Source organism: Eubalaena glacialis, chromosome 10 (assembly GCF_028564815.1).
Source record: "Eubalaena glacialis isolate mEubGla1 chromosome 10, mEubGla1.1.hap2.+ XY, whole genome shotgun sequence".
Lineage (NCBI taxonomy): Eukaryota > Metazoa > Chordata > Mammalia > Artiodactyla > Balaenidae > Eubalaena > Eubalaena glacialis.
In genome coordinates this window covers 8,495,582-8,514,095 of record NC_083725.1, presented here as the reverse complement: position 1 = coordinate 8,514,095, position 18,514 = coordinate 8,495,582, and the positions used below count along the sequence as shown (strand labels likewise).

Sequence of the window (18,514 nt, the reverse complement as noted above, 5' to 3'; positions counted from 1 at the left end):
TTGACAAACTGGCCTTCTCTGTTAGACTATGCATTGCATGAGGGCAGGACCAGGGCTTACCCATCTCTGTACTGCCCTAAACAACAGAGCCTAGCACACGGCAGGCACCTGAGAGCCAGAAATGCAAGCCACTTCTCAGGTGAGAAGTGATTGACTAAATGGAGCTAGACAGGAGACCCCGCAGCACGGGTTACAGTCAGTCAACAGGGCAGCTGAAGTGAAGAGGCAGTCTTGGTGGGATTGGCTCACCTGGTGGCCCAGTGTGGCAGAGGTAATGAAGCTCTTGGATGGGATCTTTCATGAAGTGGATTCGCCTTTAATGCATTTGGTTCTGAAAACAACTGAACTCATAGGCCTACAAGTAGTGTTGAGTTTTAAGTTTTATCCAGGCCCTCTAATATTAAAGCTCAAACAACTTTGCCTTTAAAAAGACACTTTCTGTTCCTCCTTAGAATGGAAGAAATTGTCAGGACATTTCCCCCTGCAACCTGCCCCAGTGCGGGGATAATTCTAGTGACTCACCGTCCCCTGCTCTGTTGGAGAGACCAAGTTGCAAGAATCTGGGAAGGAAGCTGGGAGCAGGGAGATGGGTTGTACCTGCTTGTCAGCTCCTGAGGGGCCAAAAGTCTGGCGGATGCCGCTCTGCAGGATGTTGGAGATGCCTTCCATGCTGAAGCGCTGGGGAGGGGGGAGAACGAGACTCAGAAGGGCAAGTGCTTCCTGCTCGTATTCATCGCCCCGGGGACGCGTGTGTCCTCCCTAAGCTACCTGGACCTGTCAGCTTCCATACTGTCCCAGATCCGGGCCCCAATTCTGCGACTAGAAAGCAAAGGTAAGACCTGGGCTAAGAGACAGGCCAAAATTTCAGCCTGAGCTTTGCAAGAAGAAATAGCAGAGTCTCAAAGACTCTTATCTGAGTAAGTGCCTCGGGCGACGAGACCCCCCCCCTGCACGCCTGGGTTTCCTCATTTCAGCCTCCATTGTGTAAATAGAAAAATAAAGCAGCAGAGGGAAACTTGGATGGATGAGGATGAAAATGTCTCAGGGAAGAAAACAAAATGCCCAGCCATTGGGAAGGGCAGGTGTAAAATGACTGTCCTCATCTGGAAAGCTTTTTCCAAAATGCATATGCCCGGGCCCAATTCAGTAGGTCTGCGAGAGAGCCCAGGAAAAGCTATTTTGAAAAAGCTCCTTAGATGATTCTGCTGAGCTTCCCTGATGGAGAACCACTGGTTAGAAGAATCTGGCGTCAATATAACAAGGCGTCATAATGTGCCATCCTGAAACACCCTATGGACATCCTAAAGAGATGAGTCAGGACCATAAGCTGTGCTGGTAGCAGGCTTGTCCCAGGGCACAACGCCTTTCAATCCTAAATGCTTTCACCCCACTTTTTAAGATCTAGCTTAAGAGAGCACACGCCACAGTGACTTATTTTCCAGTGTTACATCCTGTCTCCTCCAGTAGAGCGGGCGTCCTCTAGAAGAGCAGGGGACACGGGTGGGCTCTTCTCCCTCTCGTGGCTCTGCTGTCTGCCAGGGCGTCCTGCTCATTGTCACGGCTTAGGACAGGTCTGTCTGGGGCCACGGCAGGGCTGGTCCCGGGACCTGCATCGGGGAGCTCGGAGGCGTGGGAGCCCTTGGTCCTCGGGCCGGGCTGTCCTCTTACCTTGAGAGGCATGTGGCTTCCCTTCTCTATCCGGCCGCTCTGCAGGCTCAGCCCTTTCTCTTTCCGCCTCTTCTTCATCAGTTCTCGCTGCTCTTTCTGTTTGTTCTGTACCTCGATGAGCACCGTGATGAAGGAGTTCTTCACTTCCTTCTCGAACTCCAGCTCGTCCCGGCGGGCCAGCTGCTGCACCAGCTCCTCTGAAAAGTCTCGGATGGCGCCCTCCACCTGGTCCAGCAGCTCTGTCAGCTCAGACCCAGACATGTGCCTCAGTCCTGCAGGGGAAGACCATCCTGCAGGGTCACTGCATCAAGCCCAGGCCGCTGGAGAGGCTCCCGGGGCCCTGGCCACCTGACAGGTCTGGAGGAGACCCCCCCACCCCACCCCACCCCGCCCCAGACAGTTCCTCAAAGGGCCACGACAGACCTTCACAATTTAGGGGCGTGCCGGCAGGGAGAGCCAGTTATCGACTGCGGGAGAGAACGTCATCTCCGGGAAACAAAGGAGGGAGGAAAAACAGCCCCCAAGGACTGTGGACTCTGTCCACAACAACGTGTGTGGGCAGACGTGTGGTTTTTGATCCCTTGTTCCATCTCCCTATTTTTCCTCTGTCTCTGTAATATTCCTCATGTGAAATGGGTCAAGAATTGGGGGGAAAAAACATGACGAAGGGGTTTGGCATCCGTGCTGAGGAGCAATAGAGAGGTGGTGTTTATTCCCAAAACCTGATCAAGACACAGCCGACAGCAAAATAAGCAGCGCGATCTGAGGCCCTCTTTACACCTACTGTCCTGTGTCGCAGCGCACGTGCCCAAAAATATGTGAAACATGTAAAGATGGGCAACATGTACAGAAAAATGAAGTCTGGCTTGTTGGTACCGAGTTGTCTGCTACTGTCAGAGAAAAGGAAAGGGAACCTGGGAAGACAGGACACAGATCACTTTGTTTTAAATTCTTGTCCCCTAAGACTTCTTCACCTAAAGTAGATTCGGGAGCATATTTTTGAACGTGCCCCTTCCTAGTGGCATCTTTTGTTTCTACATCAGAATCCATTTTCCTTTCCCTTTCCGCTCCTGCTCTGCCGGGGTATTTGCTGACTTAGTCCAACCTTCCACTCTAATTTCGCTCTTTGGAGCTGGCCTCCTCCTTCTGTTTTTGCCATTTCACTCTGCATTTCAGCCGTTTTCCCAAGTCTTTTGCTGAGCAGTTCTATGTGTGGGACCTTTGTGTGGTGGAGAATGGCCTGATTGGAGCGGCGGTGAATGCAGCACCAGGGCCAAATCCACTCCATCCCTCCCAGCGGATTCCTTCTGCTGCCATCGCCCTGCCTCTGCTCTTCAGAGCCACAGGGTTTTACTTAGAGGGTGCAGTTCCTCAGATCACGCCTCTATTTTCACCACGATTCTAGCCATGCTTGGACCTTTATACCCTGACCAGCCCGCCTTCCCTCTCCGTCGTTTATAAGTCCCGTCACCCCCATTCGGATCCACTCCCAGGGAACGTGTCCCCTCCGGCCGCCTGGTTACCACTATCCCTGCAGATGGATGAATTTTATACTCAGTTTTGCCGCTGCTGTTACATCTTTTAATTTCACACTTCATCCACCTCTTTCTTTGCAGGATCATAATTACCACAAACCTGTGTCAGAGGGTTAATACGATACACAGATTAAGAGTGTGGACTCTGCAGTTAACCTGCCTAGTTTCCAATTTTGACTCCACCCCTTAAGACTTGAATGTGGCACAGGGGCAAATATGCATTAAGAATAAGAGGTTTAACAAACACGTGAAAGGATGCTCAACATCACTAATCATTAGAGAAATGCAAATCAAAACTACAATGAGGGCTTCCCTGGTGGCGCCGTGGTTGAGAATCTGCCTGCCAGTGCAGGGGACACGGGTTCGAGCCCTGGTCTGGGAGGATCCCACATGCCGCGGAGCAACTGGGCCCGTGAGCCACAATTACTGAGCCTGCGCATCTGGAGCCTGTGAGCCACAACTGCTGAGCCTGCGGGTCTGGAGCCTGTGCTCCGCAACAAGAGAGGCCGCGATAGTGAAAGGCCCGCACACCGCGGTGAAGAGTGGCCCCCGCTTGCCACAACTAGAGAAAGCCCTCGCACAGAAACGAAGACCCAACACAGCCAAAAATAAAATAAATAAATAAAATTAAAGAAAAAAAACAAAAACAAAAACTGCTAAAAAAAGAAAAAAATTAAAAGAAAAGAAACTACAATGAGGTATCACCTCACACCAGTCAGAATGGCCATCACCAAAAAATCTACAAACAATAAATGCTGGAGAGGGTGTGGAGAAAAGGGAACCCTCTTGCACTGTTGGTGGGAATGTAAATTGATACAGCCACTATGGAGAACAGCATGGAGGTTCCTTAAAAAACTAGAACTACCATAGGACCCAGCAATCCCACTACTGGGCATATACCCTGAGAAAACCATAACTCAAAAAGATACATGTACCACAATGTTCATTGCAGCACTATTTACAATAGCCAGGACATGGAAGCAACCTAAATATCCATCGACAGATGAATGGATAAAGAAGATGTGGCACATATATACAATGGAATATTACTCAGCCATAAAAAGAAACGAAATTGAGTTATTTGTAGTGAGGTGGATGGACCTAGAGTCTGTCATACAGAGTGAAGTAAGTCAGAAAGAGAAAGACAAATACTGTATGCTAACACATATATATGGAATCTAAAACAATAAATAAATAAATAAGGTTCTGAAGAACCTAGGGGCAGGACAGGAATAAAGACGCAGACGTAGAGAATGGACTTGAGGACACGGGGAGGGGGAAGGGTAAGCTGGGACGAAGTGAGAGAGTGGCGTGGACATATATACACTACCAAATGTAAAATAGATAGCTAGTGGGAAGCAACTGCATAGCATAGGGAGATCAGCTCGGTGCTTTGTGACCACCTAGAGGGGTGGGATAGGAAGGGTGGGAGGGAGATACAAGAGGGAAGAGATATGGGGATATATGTATACGTATAGCTGATTCACTTTGTTATAAAGCAGAAACTAACACACTATTGTAAAGCAATTATACTCCAATAAAGATGTTAAAAAAATAAAATAAAATAAGAGGCTTGATTCTCCCTGTTGAAAATAAGGGAAGAGACTTCCCCTCTTCCTCACCTCCTTTTTTCTTTCAGAATCTCTCTCTCTGTCCTTTTCAAATGTATGTGCATCATTTTAATGGCTAAATAAGCCACTGGCCAGTCTCAGGACTCAGATGTGCTTCCTCAAGGACCTGGGAGCCACTGCTTTGAAAAGTCATCCCCAAGAAAGAAAACACGGGCCTAACTTGTCACCTGACTCTAAATTGCAAAATTGTAATGGGTTGTGTCCAGTTAGCTGTAGACACGGGTGAGATTTCTTTCCGGTTTTGCAATCCCTTTAGCGGGTTGACTGTGACATGCATCAATTCAATAATGAAATTGTTTTCATTTTCTCGGAAAGAAAGCCTCTACTTCTGTGGAGAGGTTTTCTGGGTGGGGAGGAGATTTTATTTCTTAATTATATTTCCGCGACAGTGGCCTCCAAACAAGTCACTTACCCTCTCGGAAACTCAGTTAGCTCAATCCTAATGGGGTTGGCATGGGCGTGAAATGAGATTATGCATAGAAAGTTTTAGAACAGCGCCTGGCGCTCCAAAGCTCTCCAAAAATACGAGCTATTATTATCATTACCATTTGTAGGTTTTTTCATTGATTTCGTGGTAGCATCATTGTGAATAGTGGGTTCAGATTTCCTCTACTTGTTCTCCTTTAGTCTTGTTCTTTGGTTCGTTTTACCGTTGTTTTCATTTTTAAAAAATTTTTATTGGATTATAGTTGATTTACAATGTTGTGTTAGTTTCAGGTGTACAGCAAAGTGAATCAGTTATACATATACGTATATCCACTCTTTTTTTTTTTTTATTTTTAGATTTTCCCATATAGGCCATTTACAGAGTATTGAGTAGAGTTCCTTGTGCTGTACAGCAGGTCGTTTTACCATTTTAATCTTGCTTCCTCCCCCAGCAATGCTAACTTCTCTCCTGATGTCCAGTAAGAAAGGTATTGCCAACTCCCTAGATCCGAGGTTCTGTTAGTGGCGTGTGAAGCATGTGCCCTGCCTGGCAGAGCTGAGTTTGTCCTCCACGAGCCCGCCCCCAGGACTCTCACCTTCGTAGGACCAGTTGTTGTTGAAGGTCTGGGTCAAGGCCTGCATCTCCTGCAGGAGGACCAAGTCCGCCTGGGAGGCGGTTTCTCCCCCATCCTCCTCTTCTAGAACCTCCCCTTCCTCCTCAGGGTCTGGGGAGTTCTGCATCATTTCCTCAATCTCCTCAATCACCTGGAGAAGGTACACAAGACAGTGCTCACTCTTCTCTGCTGCAGGGACATCCCAGCTTGAATTCTGATCAGGGAAGGATGTTCCTAACTTGCTGTCTGTAAAATTCCTAAAGCAATATTGTTACTTAATAAATATTGAGTGATAATAAAACTAGATCTGACCAAAGGCTTACAAACACTCTTCCTTTGATGTAAAGTCCTCTTTAATGTCAAACCTCTTCCAAGAACACCATTTAGATGAGTGCTTTATTGGAAATAAACTGCTCTTTCAGGAGACGAAGCAGAGCTTCCTGGAAGGGAACATTTACTTCAATTTGCTGAGCACTTTCTTTCTAAGTGGGAAGACACTTTATCTACCCAACTCAAACACAAAATCCAGTCCATTCATTGTGATGATGCTTAAGACGGGAAAAAAACAAAGTGTTCCTAGGATGACTCAAAATGGGGAGTTGCTTTTTTACATAGAGGAAAACAGCTCTTCCTCCAGAATTCAGCTGGACAGGAACTAAAGCTGCCAAACAAAAGTGGAAATAAAGATAATGACATAATAAAAGGACAGGCAGGGTCTGGAGAGCAGAAAATCGATAAGAAACCCAGCTGTAATCTAGACTCTTGTAGGGGACAGCTCCTAGAAGAGAGAGTAAAATTAGATAACTGCCAAGAGGAATAAGGCTGAACTACTTTGTACATTAATTGTTTACACATAAAGAAAATGGAATAAGCAAAGACCACTTCTGAAAGGAGCCATCCATGAGTCTGGTCAGAACAGTGCATCTATATATTTGTCTGTTCTCAATGCTGTGATGGGCTCCATCTCCAAGGCCAACTGGTCTTTAAAGTGGGTTCCTTTATGTTAGGCTGGATCACAGATAAAGGCACTTAGGTCCCCTCCTTTGGAATAATTTCTATTTTATTCCCAAGCTTTCCCATCTCCACTCACAAATTTAAGGGATTCTTAGTTTTTGACTACTGCAAGCCATCCATTGAACACGAGCAAACTACATGACCCCCCTTTAGAATTTTATGGCTGAGCTTCTCTTTCAGAGTCATTATCATTGAACTTGTGTCACTGAATTGTATTTCCCCCCAAATTCACAAGGTAACTGCTAGCCCCTCTTCTTTTTAATCTGGTTCCCTTTAATCTCTTGATCCTTATCTGTTTATAGCCCACCTTTTTACCACAGATATGAAAGAGTTCCTTTTACTGAAAAGCACTTTCTGGAACCAAAAGCTCCTAGTGGAGCTTTTTCAGAACCACTCTGTGAAAACACCTGAAACGTGCCTGCTCAAAGCAAGCGCCCATAAATAGTTGTTGACTCAAAGGTTGAATAAGGAATCCAGAGACACAGGAGTATTCTCCCTAAGTAACAAATTATTAAAACCAAAATATAAGTAACTCAATAAAATGTGAAACATTAGATCTTTTTTTAAACAAAGAAGTGTTTCTAATACTTCTTTTGGAAGGTTCAACATTTTCAGTGTTCTATGAAATATGAGAAAATGTCCATCACTTGGAAGCCTCTTCTGCCATTTCTATTCTTGTGAGAACAGCTATTTGGGACCCTTGTTTAAGTGTCTTGACTCCAAGTACAATGAGCTGCAATAAAGACACTTAGCAGGAAATGAAGGCAGTAAACACTGAGCCCATCTCTGGCTGTTATCAAACACGGACCCCATCCAACACACGTCAGGAATTACATCCCTAATTACAGCAGGTGCGTAAACTGAGGCTTAAAGAGACATGAAATTTACCAAAGACACAGCCACCACAAGACCATACATTTTTCTACTGCCTGAAAGGGATGTGGCAGGTATGTATTCAGACTTTTTCTCTATCAAAGGAACTAAAAGTCCCAAGAACCGAGAGAGAGAGAGAGAGAGAGAGAGAGAGAGAGAGAGATTCGTACCTGATCTGCTGTGAGCAGAGGCTCCTCATTGATTCCAGAGTAATGTTCACTCTTCTCATTGAACTCTTCCTCTCCTTTCTCATGGATCTGAAAGAGGTGTGGGGTGGGGGATGGAATTCTGATTGACCGTCAGCAGAACTAGGACTCTCTCCAGTCTCTAGAATAGATGACATTGACACACGAGGCCCCTCCGGCCATCCCCTGTGTAAAGAGAAAATCTGAAGAGGTGTGCAGAGTCTCATCCAATTCCAAGCGCACCCTGTCCACACAGCGTGCATCACTGGGTCCAGCTTAGAAAAAGATAATAAGGCATGTGTGGCCGGCACCATTCTGACCCACGGGGGGCAGCACTGTTCTTTAACCCACAGACAGGTCATCTTTACATGAACAAGGAACCTTCTTGAGGGGAGTAACAACGGCAGCCAACTCCTGCAGCAAAGGCACACTTGTTTATATGAGGAATTTCTATCTGGGGATCGGTTTCCAGATTTTCTTTTACTAGGCATTTTAAGAGGTGGGCTGTTCCAGTGCAAATAATCATGTTTTTAAAATTTGATGAAATGTCATCGTGTCATTGGAATCTAGGCATGGTGTCATAGCTGATGAAGGATGTACCGAAGCTCCGTTGGACATGCCAACAGAACAACCTAAGCACACAAACCAAAGGACAAACTCAACAGCAACAGCAAATACTGAAACATTTGCCACGTGTCTCCAAAATTCCATCCTCCCAAGTAAGGCTCTGAAAGCTCACAACCATTGAGATTCTAGATGTTGAAGTCCAGCAAGGTATTCACAGCATATCTGACTTTACTGTCCATGTCCCAAGCAGCCATAGCCTGGTATTGATGTTCAAAACCTACACAGGATAAGCCCCTAAACCACCTAACAAGCTGTCTGTGTCCAGGAGTCTCATTCGAAAGTCATCTAGGGTCTGGCAAGAAGTGCCTCCAGGAAATCTTTCTGCAGACACCTCTCATCCAGGAATCAATTTCACTTGCGCACCAACAGCTGGCATGCTGATCTCCCTCTTTCCTGGGGATTACACTTTTCCTGTTCTAATTAGCACCCCCAGGAAACACCCCAGTTCCAATCCAAGCAGTCATGTCAGAGGGAGTCCATCCTCAGAAACTTCTCCCCTCTTCCTTGAACTCCACCTTGGCAGGTACCCCCAACAAAACACATCACCTTCTATCTACATTTGCTTAAAACCAGGACTATGTCATAAAGAAAAAATCAAATATATCTCAAAGGCCCTCTGCTCTCAACCTGGATAAGGGGTAGGACAGGGAGGTAATGGGATTATTTGAGGGGTTTTGTGCCAGATGGTGACATCTATTTCTGCTGTCGAACCCATATGCTCCTCTCTCCGCCAAGTCCACCACCTGTGGTACCCGCCTGCTTTCTGCAGCTCCCCACTGTGCAGAAGGAAACTCCTGTAGCCACGGTTTGTTCACAACTACTCTCATATGGCAGAACTTTCTTAGGGCTAGAAAGTCCTGTGGTAGAAGTTAGGCTCATGCTGGGAAACAAAGTTTTCTTTTCTGTTTGGATTATTTTTTATAAGCATCTGACAGCAAGTGTTAGTCTATAACCAGAATTTTTTTCATAGTAATTCGATTTTTTAAATGGAATATTTACATTTTCTGAGATGTGGCCAATTTTAGCGAGTTTACCTCACTGGCTGTTAATACTGCATCTTTCAACTACACCACCCGCCTTCCCAAGGTCCTCCCTCTGAGCTCCTGGTGAAGGCAGGGGAGAGCTTTTAGGCACAGACCCTTCTTGCTGTTCAGACATTAGGGAAGCCAGGCAGCGGCATGGATGATTCCTAGTTAGAGCCTTCTCTCCCCTCTGGTACAAAGCCTGCTGGTCTGATTTTTCAGGCGTGGGTAAAACGAGATTTGAAAATGAATTATAAGCTTGTGAAAGTTACTGTGAGTTCGTAGTATCGTGGGAGCTATACCTAACCCATATGTTCTCAGATCTCAGAAGTCTGCCGCTACAAAATGAAATAAAATAAAAGGACACACATGCACAAAGTCCTCCCGAGAAAGCCCTGGCCCCTTCCCTCTTCCCCACGTGGATCTCTGCCATCCTCTGCTTTCACTGCATCTGCCCTGTCCCTCTCCTTTTCTCCTCACTCTGTAGCTTTTGTTCTGCTTCCCTCATCTTCCTCACCCTCTCTAAGCCTGGTCCCATGTTTTGTCTCTATCTAGTGGACCTGTTCTGCTCCCGTCACTTCTCAACAAGCCCTCTTTCCTTTCAATGCTGTTTACAGACTCCCTCCCTTCCCTCCGTTCCCAGGACAGCATCTTGTACAGCGTGTGGAAAGCTGGTGAGAAAGATTTTTGGAAAATGACAGCACTTACGTATATTGATAACAGTATTCGTCATATATATTCATACATATATGTATATGGACGAGTGTATGGATACTCTTATTCTTAATATATGACATGTGCAGAGAAACTACTGCAGGGAGTTCTTTAGCCTCTTGTGTGGAAACGAGAAGGCTGTCAAATTGGGGCTGAATTTCTCTGTAGACTAAAGCTTCAAGTTGTCTCCATATTATTGAAGTGAACTATGGCTCTTCCAAGAAAAAAACTCATTCTTCCAAGTGACTTCTTCCCAGAATTGAGACTAGAAGACCAAGATCCAGAAATGAGCCTGGCCATACTATTCAGCAAGCTGTTTCCACCTCCTGCTTTCGGTAAAGGGTGTGCCTTTAGGGCTGTAACTTGGTCACTGAAAGCTTAAAAATAAATGCAGAGAATCTTCCCTGGAGACTATGAGAGTGCTAAATCTAGGTGCACAGGAGTCGGAGAGAGAATTAAAATTACATCAAGTTCTTGTGTCCAATAATGACTATTAACCAGTGTTGTTTGTTAAAGCATTCCAGATGATTCCATTCACAGGAAAGGGAATTTCTACTGCACAATATTTCCCTCCCCTTACCACGATTGTTTCACATGGGTGGTTGCCTCCTGGACCACGTTTAAGAGATAAAGATACATTTTCACCTCCAGTCAAAAAGTAAAAGAAAGAGAAAAAAATCACCAATATGTACCCAGCCCAAGGAAAGGGCAACTTAACCCATTTGTGTGGGTTAAGTCAGTGCTTCCATATCCCCAAAGGGAGATGCACCAGAACACAGCAAACAGCACGTGGCAACAAATATTTGTTGAAAGAAAGAATGAAAAGGAGAGGACTGAATGGCAATACTATCACCTCCTATATTCAGTCCCACCTCCACAGATAACTGAGCTGCTTATTCACCTGGAAAACAGAAGGATATAACTTACTGTCCTAGACTCCCATTTCCTCTTGTCTAAGAGAACCACCATCTGCTATCAATTAAAGTTACAGGGATAAAAGAGACCATCTTTTATATCACAGTCAGGAACAGAATAGGTTCATTAACTGAAAAACCCAATTAAAAGTGGAGAGTTGTGAATAATAATAATCATACATACATATATAGCTCGAGCATATTATTTTGACCTAAAAACATAAATGTACATTTATTCATTCACCAAGCTCCTAACGTAAGGCCAAGGCCTTTTCTTCCATGATGGGCCTCCGAGTAGAATTTCATGTAGTCTTTCTTGCATCATCCACATTACAACACAACTTTTGTTTCCTGTTTCTGTTTTTGTAATAGTAGAAGGAAGGTACATGGGAGATTGAGCACACACAGTTATCTCCAGAAACTCTGCTAAAGTGAGAGTAAAGGGATCAAAAGAGAATATCCCACAGGGACAAAGAGAACTGGAGAAAAGACAACAGCAAAAGAGATGCTAGAGAGCAGATGCCAACCTAGCATCCACTAAAAAAAAGGTACACAAAGAGGTATAACTAAAAATCCAAAGGTAGAAATAAAATGGAATACCAAAAAGTACTTGATTAACCCAAAAGAAGGTGAAACAGAGGAACAATAGCAACAAAAAACCCAGATGGAACAAATAGAAATGCAAGATGGTACACCTAAACCCAAACTAGTAATGTTATGTTAAATGTTAATGAACTAAATGCTATGCAAATGAACTAAACACAATAAACTAAAAAGCACAGATTATCATTGTCAGACTGAATATAAAAGACCCAACTACATACAATCTATAAAAGACACATTTTAAAGACGCAGCTAGATGAAAAGTAAAAGGATTGAAAAAATGTATACCTAATAGCATAAGAAAGCTGTTGTGGTTAAATTCATATCAGACAAAGCAGATTTCAAAACAAGGAGTATTACCAGAGATAAAGAAGGATATTTCATAATGATAAAAGGGTCAATCAGGAAGACATAACAATAATAAAAGTGTATGCAGTTAATAGCAGAGCTTCAAAATATATAAAACAAAAACTAACAGAACTGAAGAAAGAAATAGACAAATCCTCGGTAATAACTGGAAATTTTTAACACTCTTGTCTTGAAAATTGATAAAATAAACAGACAAAAAGTCAGAATATAAAGGATCCAACCATACTATAAACCACCTTAATCTAGTTGACCTTTTTAGAACATCACAACCAACAATTGCAGAATATACATTCTTCTCAGTGATACATAGTACATTCACTAAGATACAACATATGCTAGGTCATATATCAGTCTCAATATATTTTAAAAGATTTAATTTGTACAGATTTTGTCCTCTGACAAAATTAAATTAGAAATCAATGACAAAATATCTATAAACATTCTTCTAAATAACCCATAGGCCGAAAAAGAAAGAGAAAACTGGAAAATATTTTGAACTGAATGATAATGAAAACATACCACATCAAAATTGTGGGATTCAGTTAAGGCAATGCTTATAAGAAATTTTATTGTTTTAAGATGCTTATGTTATTACTATGGACTAAATGTTTGTGTCCTCCCAAAATTCATGTTGAAATCCTAACCCCCAATGTGATGGTATAAGGAGGCCTTGGGGAGGTGCTGGGGAGGGTGGAACCCTCATCAATGGGAGTGTATTCCTATAAAAGAGGCTCCACAGAGCTCCTCTGCACCATGTGTCCTGTGAGGACATAGCCAGAAGTTGACAGTCTGCAAGCTGGAAGAGGCCCTTTACCAGAATCAACCATGCTGGCACCCTGATCGTGGATATCCAGCCTCCATAACTGTGAAAAGTGAATTTCTGTTGTTTATAAGCCACCCAGTCTGTCGTCTTTTATTATAGCAGCCCAAATGGACTAAGATCATTTTTTTAAAGTTTAAAATATGACCTAAGCTTCCACCTTAGAAGCTTAAAAAATAAAGGGTGAAGTAAAACCCTATTTTAAATACAGAGAAGGATACAATCAAGTTAAGGGAAGAAAGCAACAAACTAGAAAATGAAAAAACACAGAGAAAAAAAAAAAACAAAAGTGATTCTCTGGAAAGATTAATAAAAGTGATAAACCCATAAACAGACTGATGAGAAGGGGGTGAGGGAGAGGGACAGAAGGAGAGAGAAAACACAAATCAACAATAACAGTAATAAAAAAGGGAACATCACTATAGATCTTACTAACATTAAAAGAATGAGAGAATATCATAAACAACTTTGTGGTCAATACCATGACTTAGATTAAATGAATAAATTCCTTAAAAAACACACTTTACCAAAATCATCTCAGGAAGAAGTGGAAAATCTAAATAGCCCAATATCTATTAAAGAAATTGAATCTGTAATCAAAAACTTTCACGGAGAAAACCTCTGGTCCAGATGGTTTCATTGGTGTAGTCAATCAAACATTTAAGGAAGAAATAATACCAATATAACACAAACTCTTTCAGAAAATAGAAGAAGAAAAATTCCCAATTCACCTTATGACATGACAAGAAAAGAAAATTTAAAAGAAAGATTCCTCATGAACATAGATGCAAAAATCCTTAATAAAATACAAACAAATCAAATCCCACATTATGTGAAAAGGATATCTATCACAACTAAGTAGGATTTATCTTAAAAATGAAAGGTTGGTTTAATATTTGAAAATCAATTAGTGTAATTCATCACATTAACATTGATCTACATACATAAATTGTTCTATAGATTTAATACAATCACAGTTGAATGTCCAGCAAGTTTCTTTGTACAAATTGATCAGGTGATTCCAAAATTTATACAGAAATGCAAAGGACCTAAAATAGCCAAAGCAACTTTGAAAAAAAAGAACAAAGTTGAAAGACTTATGCTTTATGTCAAGACATTATTATAAAGCTACAGTAATGAATATAGCATAGTATTGGCATTAAGATAGACACATATATCAGTGAAACAGAACAGAGAATTCAGAAATATATCCACACATTTAGGTCAACTGATTTTCAACAAAGGTGCCAAGACAATTCAATATGGAAAGGATATTTCCAATGAATTGTACTAGAACAATTGGATAGCCATACACATGAACCCTGACCTTAACCTCACTCCATATACAGAAACTAACGTGAAGTGGATCATAAACTATATAAAAGCTAAAACTACAAAACTTTTAGAAGACTTAAGAAAAAAATCTTAGTGACCCTGGGCTTGGCAATTTCTTAAGTACTACATAAGAAGCACAAACTATTAAACACAAATGAATAAACTGGACTTCATCACACTTAAAAAACATTTGCTCTTCAAATGTACTGTTAATAAAGTTAAAAGGCAATCCATAGACAAGAAGAAAATATTTGTAAAACATACAACAGAAAAAGGACTATATCTAGAATATATGTGTTAAAATAATTAAACAAAGAGGCTATTAGACTGAGATGACTTGAATGCTTCAGGAGCCTCCTAAGCAAACCAAAACCTCTAATGCCTCAGGTTAAGAACTCAAACCAAAGGACAGCCACTCACAAACAGCCACCCAGCCTTTTCCAGATAATACAACCACTCAAGCTACAGCCAATCAGATAATTTGCTTCCACCTCTTCTCTGTAAAAGTCCTTCCTCTAACTCCTGTCAATGGAGCGCTCCTACCCACTTTGGGTTCGGCATTGTCTGATTCGAACAGATTTTTGCTCAGGTAAACTCTCAGAAATTTAATATGCCTCATTTTATCTTTTAACATGAGGAACTCCAATGACTCAATACTAAGAACACAAACAGCCCACTAAGAAAATGGGCAAAAGACTGAACAGGCACTTCACCAAAGAAGATGCATGGGTTGTGAATAAGCACATGAGAAGATGCTTAACATCATCTGTTACCAGGAAAATGCAAATTAAAATAAGATACTACTATATACCCACTCAAATGACTAAAATCAAAAAGGCTGTCCATTCCAAGAGTTGGTGAGGATGTGGAATAATCGGAGCTCTCAAAATGGAAAACAGTTTGGCAGTTCCTTAAAAAGTGAAACAGACACTTACAATATGACTCAGACATTCCACTCATAGGTTTTTACCCAAGAGAAACAGAGACATGTCCACAAAAAGACTTATACGAGAATGTTCATAGGAGCTTCATTTGCAATATTCAAAAGCTGGAAAAAACCCAAATGTCCATCAACAGGTGAATGAATAAGCAAATTATAGTATATCCATATAATGGAACACTACTCAGAAATAAAAAGGAATGTATGTAGATACATGCAATAAAATGGATGAATATCTATATAATTATATTGAGTTTTAAAAAACAGACCAAAAAAAGAGTACATGCTGCGTGATTCCACCTACACAAAATTCTAGAAAATGCAACTAATCTATGATAGCAGCTAGTTGCCTGAAGATTGGGGGGTGAAAGGGAAGAGTGATGGACATGCAGACATGCTCGCTATCTTGATTGTGGTGATGGTTTCACAGACGTATACATATGTCAAAACCTATCAAACTGCACTCTTTAACATGTGTTGTTTATTGTATGCCAATTATCCTTCAGTAAAGCTATGATTAAAAAGGAAAAGAATAATATACCATGACCAAGTTGCCTTTAATCTCAAGAATGCAAGGTTGATTTAACATTTGAAACTCAATTCATGTAATTCATTACATTGACATAATAAAGGAGAAAACCATATAATCATCTCAATAGAGGCAGAAAATGGAAATAATTCATCTTCAGAGATATAACAAGAAACCATGCCACATTTAAAGTCATGAGCTTCCAGGTCGAAAGGGCCCACGGAGTATAATTCATTTGAATGAAAAAATAAAGCTCACTCTAAGGCACATTACTGTAAAAGAAATGAGAAAGGAAAAACAGAATATTCTGAAAGCTTCTAGAGAGAACCAAAAGAGAGTCACATATAAAAGACAAAGAATCAGAATGGATTCTAAATGGGGCTTCTCAATCGCCACTGAAAGCTGGAGGAAAAGAGAATGATGCCTTTGCAATTCTGAGTAAATATTCACTTGCAGCCTAAAATAACTCTATCAAGTCAAATTCTCAATCAAGTGTATGACGGGAGGATAAAGACACTCTCATCTATTCTAACCAATATATTCCTCTCTACCTTTTCTCAAGAATATACTGAATTTTTTTCACCAAAACAAGGGAACATACCCAGAAAAATAAAAACATGGCAGTCAGAGGACAGGAGAGAGAGACATGAAGATTTCCCAGGACAACAGCTGTTCACCAGATCTAGAGTACAACCAGATTAGTTTATAGCAGAAAGATGGAGGGTACTAGTTTGGATTTTTTTTTTTTTTTTGATTGAATTGAAAGACTATCTGATTTTTTTAAAACATAGTATGAGATGTAGAGTTCACTCAGAGTTTGGGGTTGAACTAATGATAGATATACAGGAAACTAAGCAAATGAAAAAACAAGGCAATTCTTCACTCCAGGTTAAATAAGAAGTTGTACAAGAGAGGAAATATTCTTACAGAACACTACATGATTCAGCAAGAAATAGTATTTACACAGTTACCCTAGTGTGTACTTGTAATATTGATTTAATTGGTGACAAGGGGGAAGGCCAAATGTGAGTATTTGAGGTGATGCCAAAGACTTAAATCTTATCTTCCATAGTGGATAACAGCCAAAATTATTCATTTTAGATAATCAAAGAAATAGTAACATAAATGTGTCATTTAGAAAATTGTAGGTACCCGCCAAAAGAAACAGCTATAAGAGGTCGAAGTGGTTGCCTCTATGGAGCCGGGAAAGATAAGTCAGAGACTGCTGTTTATATTTTTTGTTGTCTCGTATTATTTTAAAAGTATTATTTGACTTTTAAAATTACATACATGTGTTACTTTGATTTCATAAAAGCAAAAATGACTCTCTTTGCAGTCATAACCCTACAGTTTCCATAACATTTCATTACATTAGTTACAGTCACAAGGACAAGCATGAACAGGTTTGGGAACAAACACAACTGATTCTTGGCAATGAACTAAGTGGAAGAAGAGATAAGACTTCCCAGAGAGAAGCCTACCAGTCGTGTGCGTGCCGCATGCCAAGGGCGTTCGGTTGGCGTGTTTTACAGAAGGAATACAGAGCACTGGTTATATAGCAAGTCGTTTAAACTGATGTCAGTGAAAAGAGCTTCTACTGTAATGAATCCAGATAACAAAGGAGGCTAAAATAAAACAACCTTAATCCATCCACTTTTGCCACCCCGTCCTTTTCCCGTGGGTCAGATGGAGAAAATTCTACAAGGAGCAGAGCTCAAGATCATCCTTCTCAGGGTCATTCAGTTTGCCCTGAAATATTAACCCTCTTGAGGGAAATCTGCAAATGAGGATAAATTAGAGTCCTTTTGAAGGGTAGGCTATCTTATATATACTTTGGCTTAATCCACAAAATGAGTTGGAAAGGTGGCAAAGGAGATAACAAAGCAAAATCTGCCTTTTGCACCATGACGGACCTGATTTCATTTCAGTAACTAGGTTTATTCCATTATTGCCTATCTTCTCCTTTGCATTTTGGGTAAGTACTAAACACTATCCATATAAGTACCGCAAGAGAAATAAAGCGCTCGGGAGTTCAAAACAGGACCTGAGACATCCCACATCCATGCTAAGTAGGGTTGTAGCGAATCTCTTTGTTTCGAAGTCTATTCTTGAGGTTTTAAGTATTTCGGATGGCTAATTATTAGAAGAATTAAAAAGGATATTCAGCCACCTTTTCAACAAATCGGCCAATTGCTGATCTCTTTGCTGTGCTATTTTGGCCAATGATCTGCAGAAATGTCGCCCAGTAAGGGAAATCTGGTTCTCGCTCTTCCTTGGACTCAATCCTGGAGCACCTAGGAAGATCAGATCCACCTCCCACCCTCATTTGCTGTGCAATAAAATTGCACAGCCTTTCCTTATAAGAAATTGTCAAATTTCCTTTATAACTGAAACTAGAAGACTAAGCAAGGTAGAAACAGGCTTTTAGCAAGGACAGAGCCCTTACGTGATTTAGCTTTCTATATGTATATTCAGCTAGGAGGGGCAATTTGGATATTCTGAAAGGTCACGTTCCATAACCTATGAAAGTCAACTCAAAATAAGTATTCTCTTTACTTTTTCAGAAGTCCGTAGGCTACTTTCCTCTTCGGCATCAGTAACCACAGACTGTGACTCAGGTCCAGCCATATAAGTGCCTGTTTAATGAGTTTCATAAAGAATCCCTCCCCGTTGCATGGTCACCTCACTACTATCT

General features: G+C 41.5%; 1 protein-coding gene across 2 annotated transcripts in view; it reads right to left on the bottom strand.

Moving 5' to 3' along the window:
- Window positions 1-18,514, bottom strand: part of FEZ1 (fasciculation and elongation protein zeta 1) — a 39,528-nt gene that overhangs the window by 6,953 nt on the left and 14,061 nt on the right. For both annotated transcript variants that reach the window (XM_061202434.1, XM_061202433.1), the window contains exons 4-7: window positions 7,932-8,018; window positions 5,857-6,025; window positions 1,669-1,940; window positions 598-678 (exon numbers count right to left, since the gene is read on the bottom strand). In XM_061202434.1, the coding sequence (XP_061058417.1) occupies window positions 598-678; window positions 1,669-1,940; window positions 5,857-6,025; window positions 7,932-8,018 (609 nt within the window). The remainder of the gene's footprint in view (window positions 1-597; window positions 679-1,668; window positions 1,941-5,856; window positions 6,026-7,931; window positions 8,019-18,514) is intronic.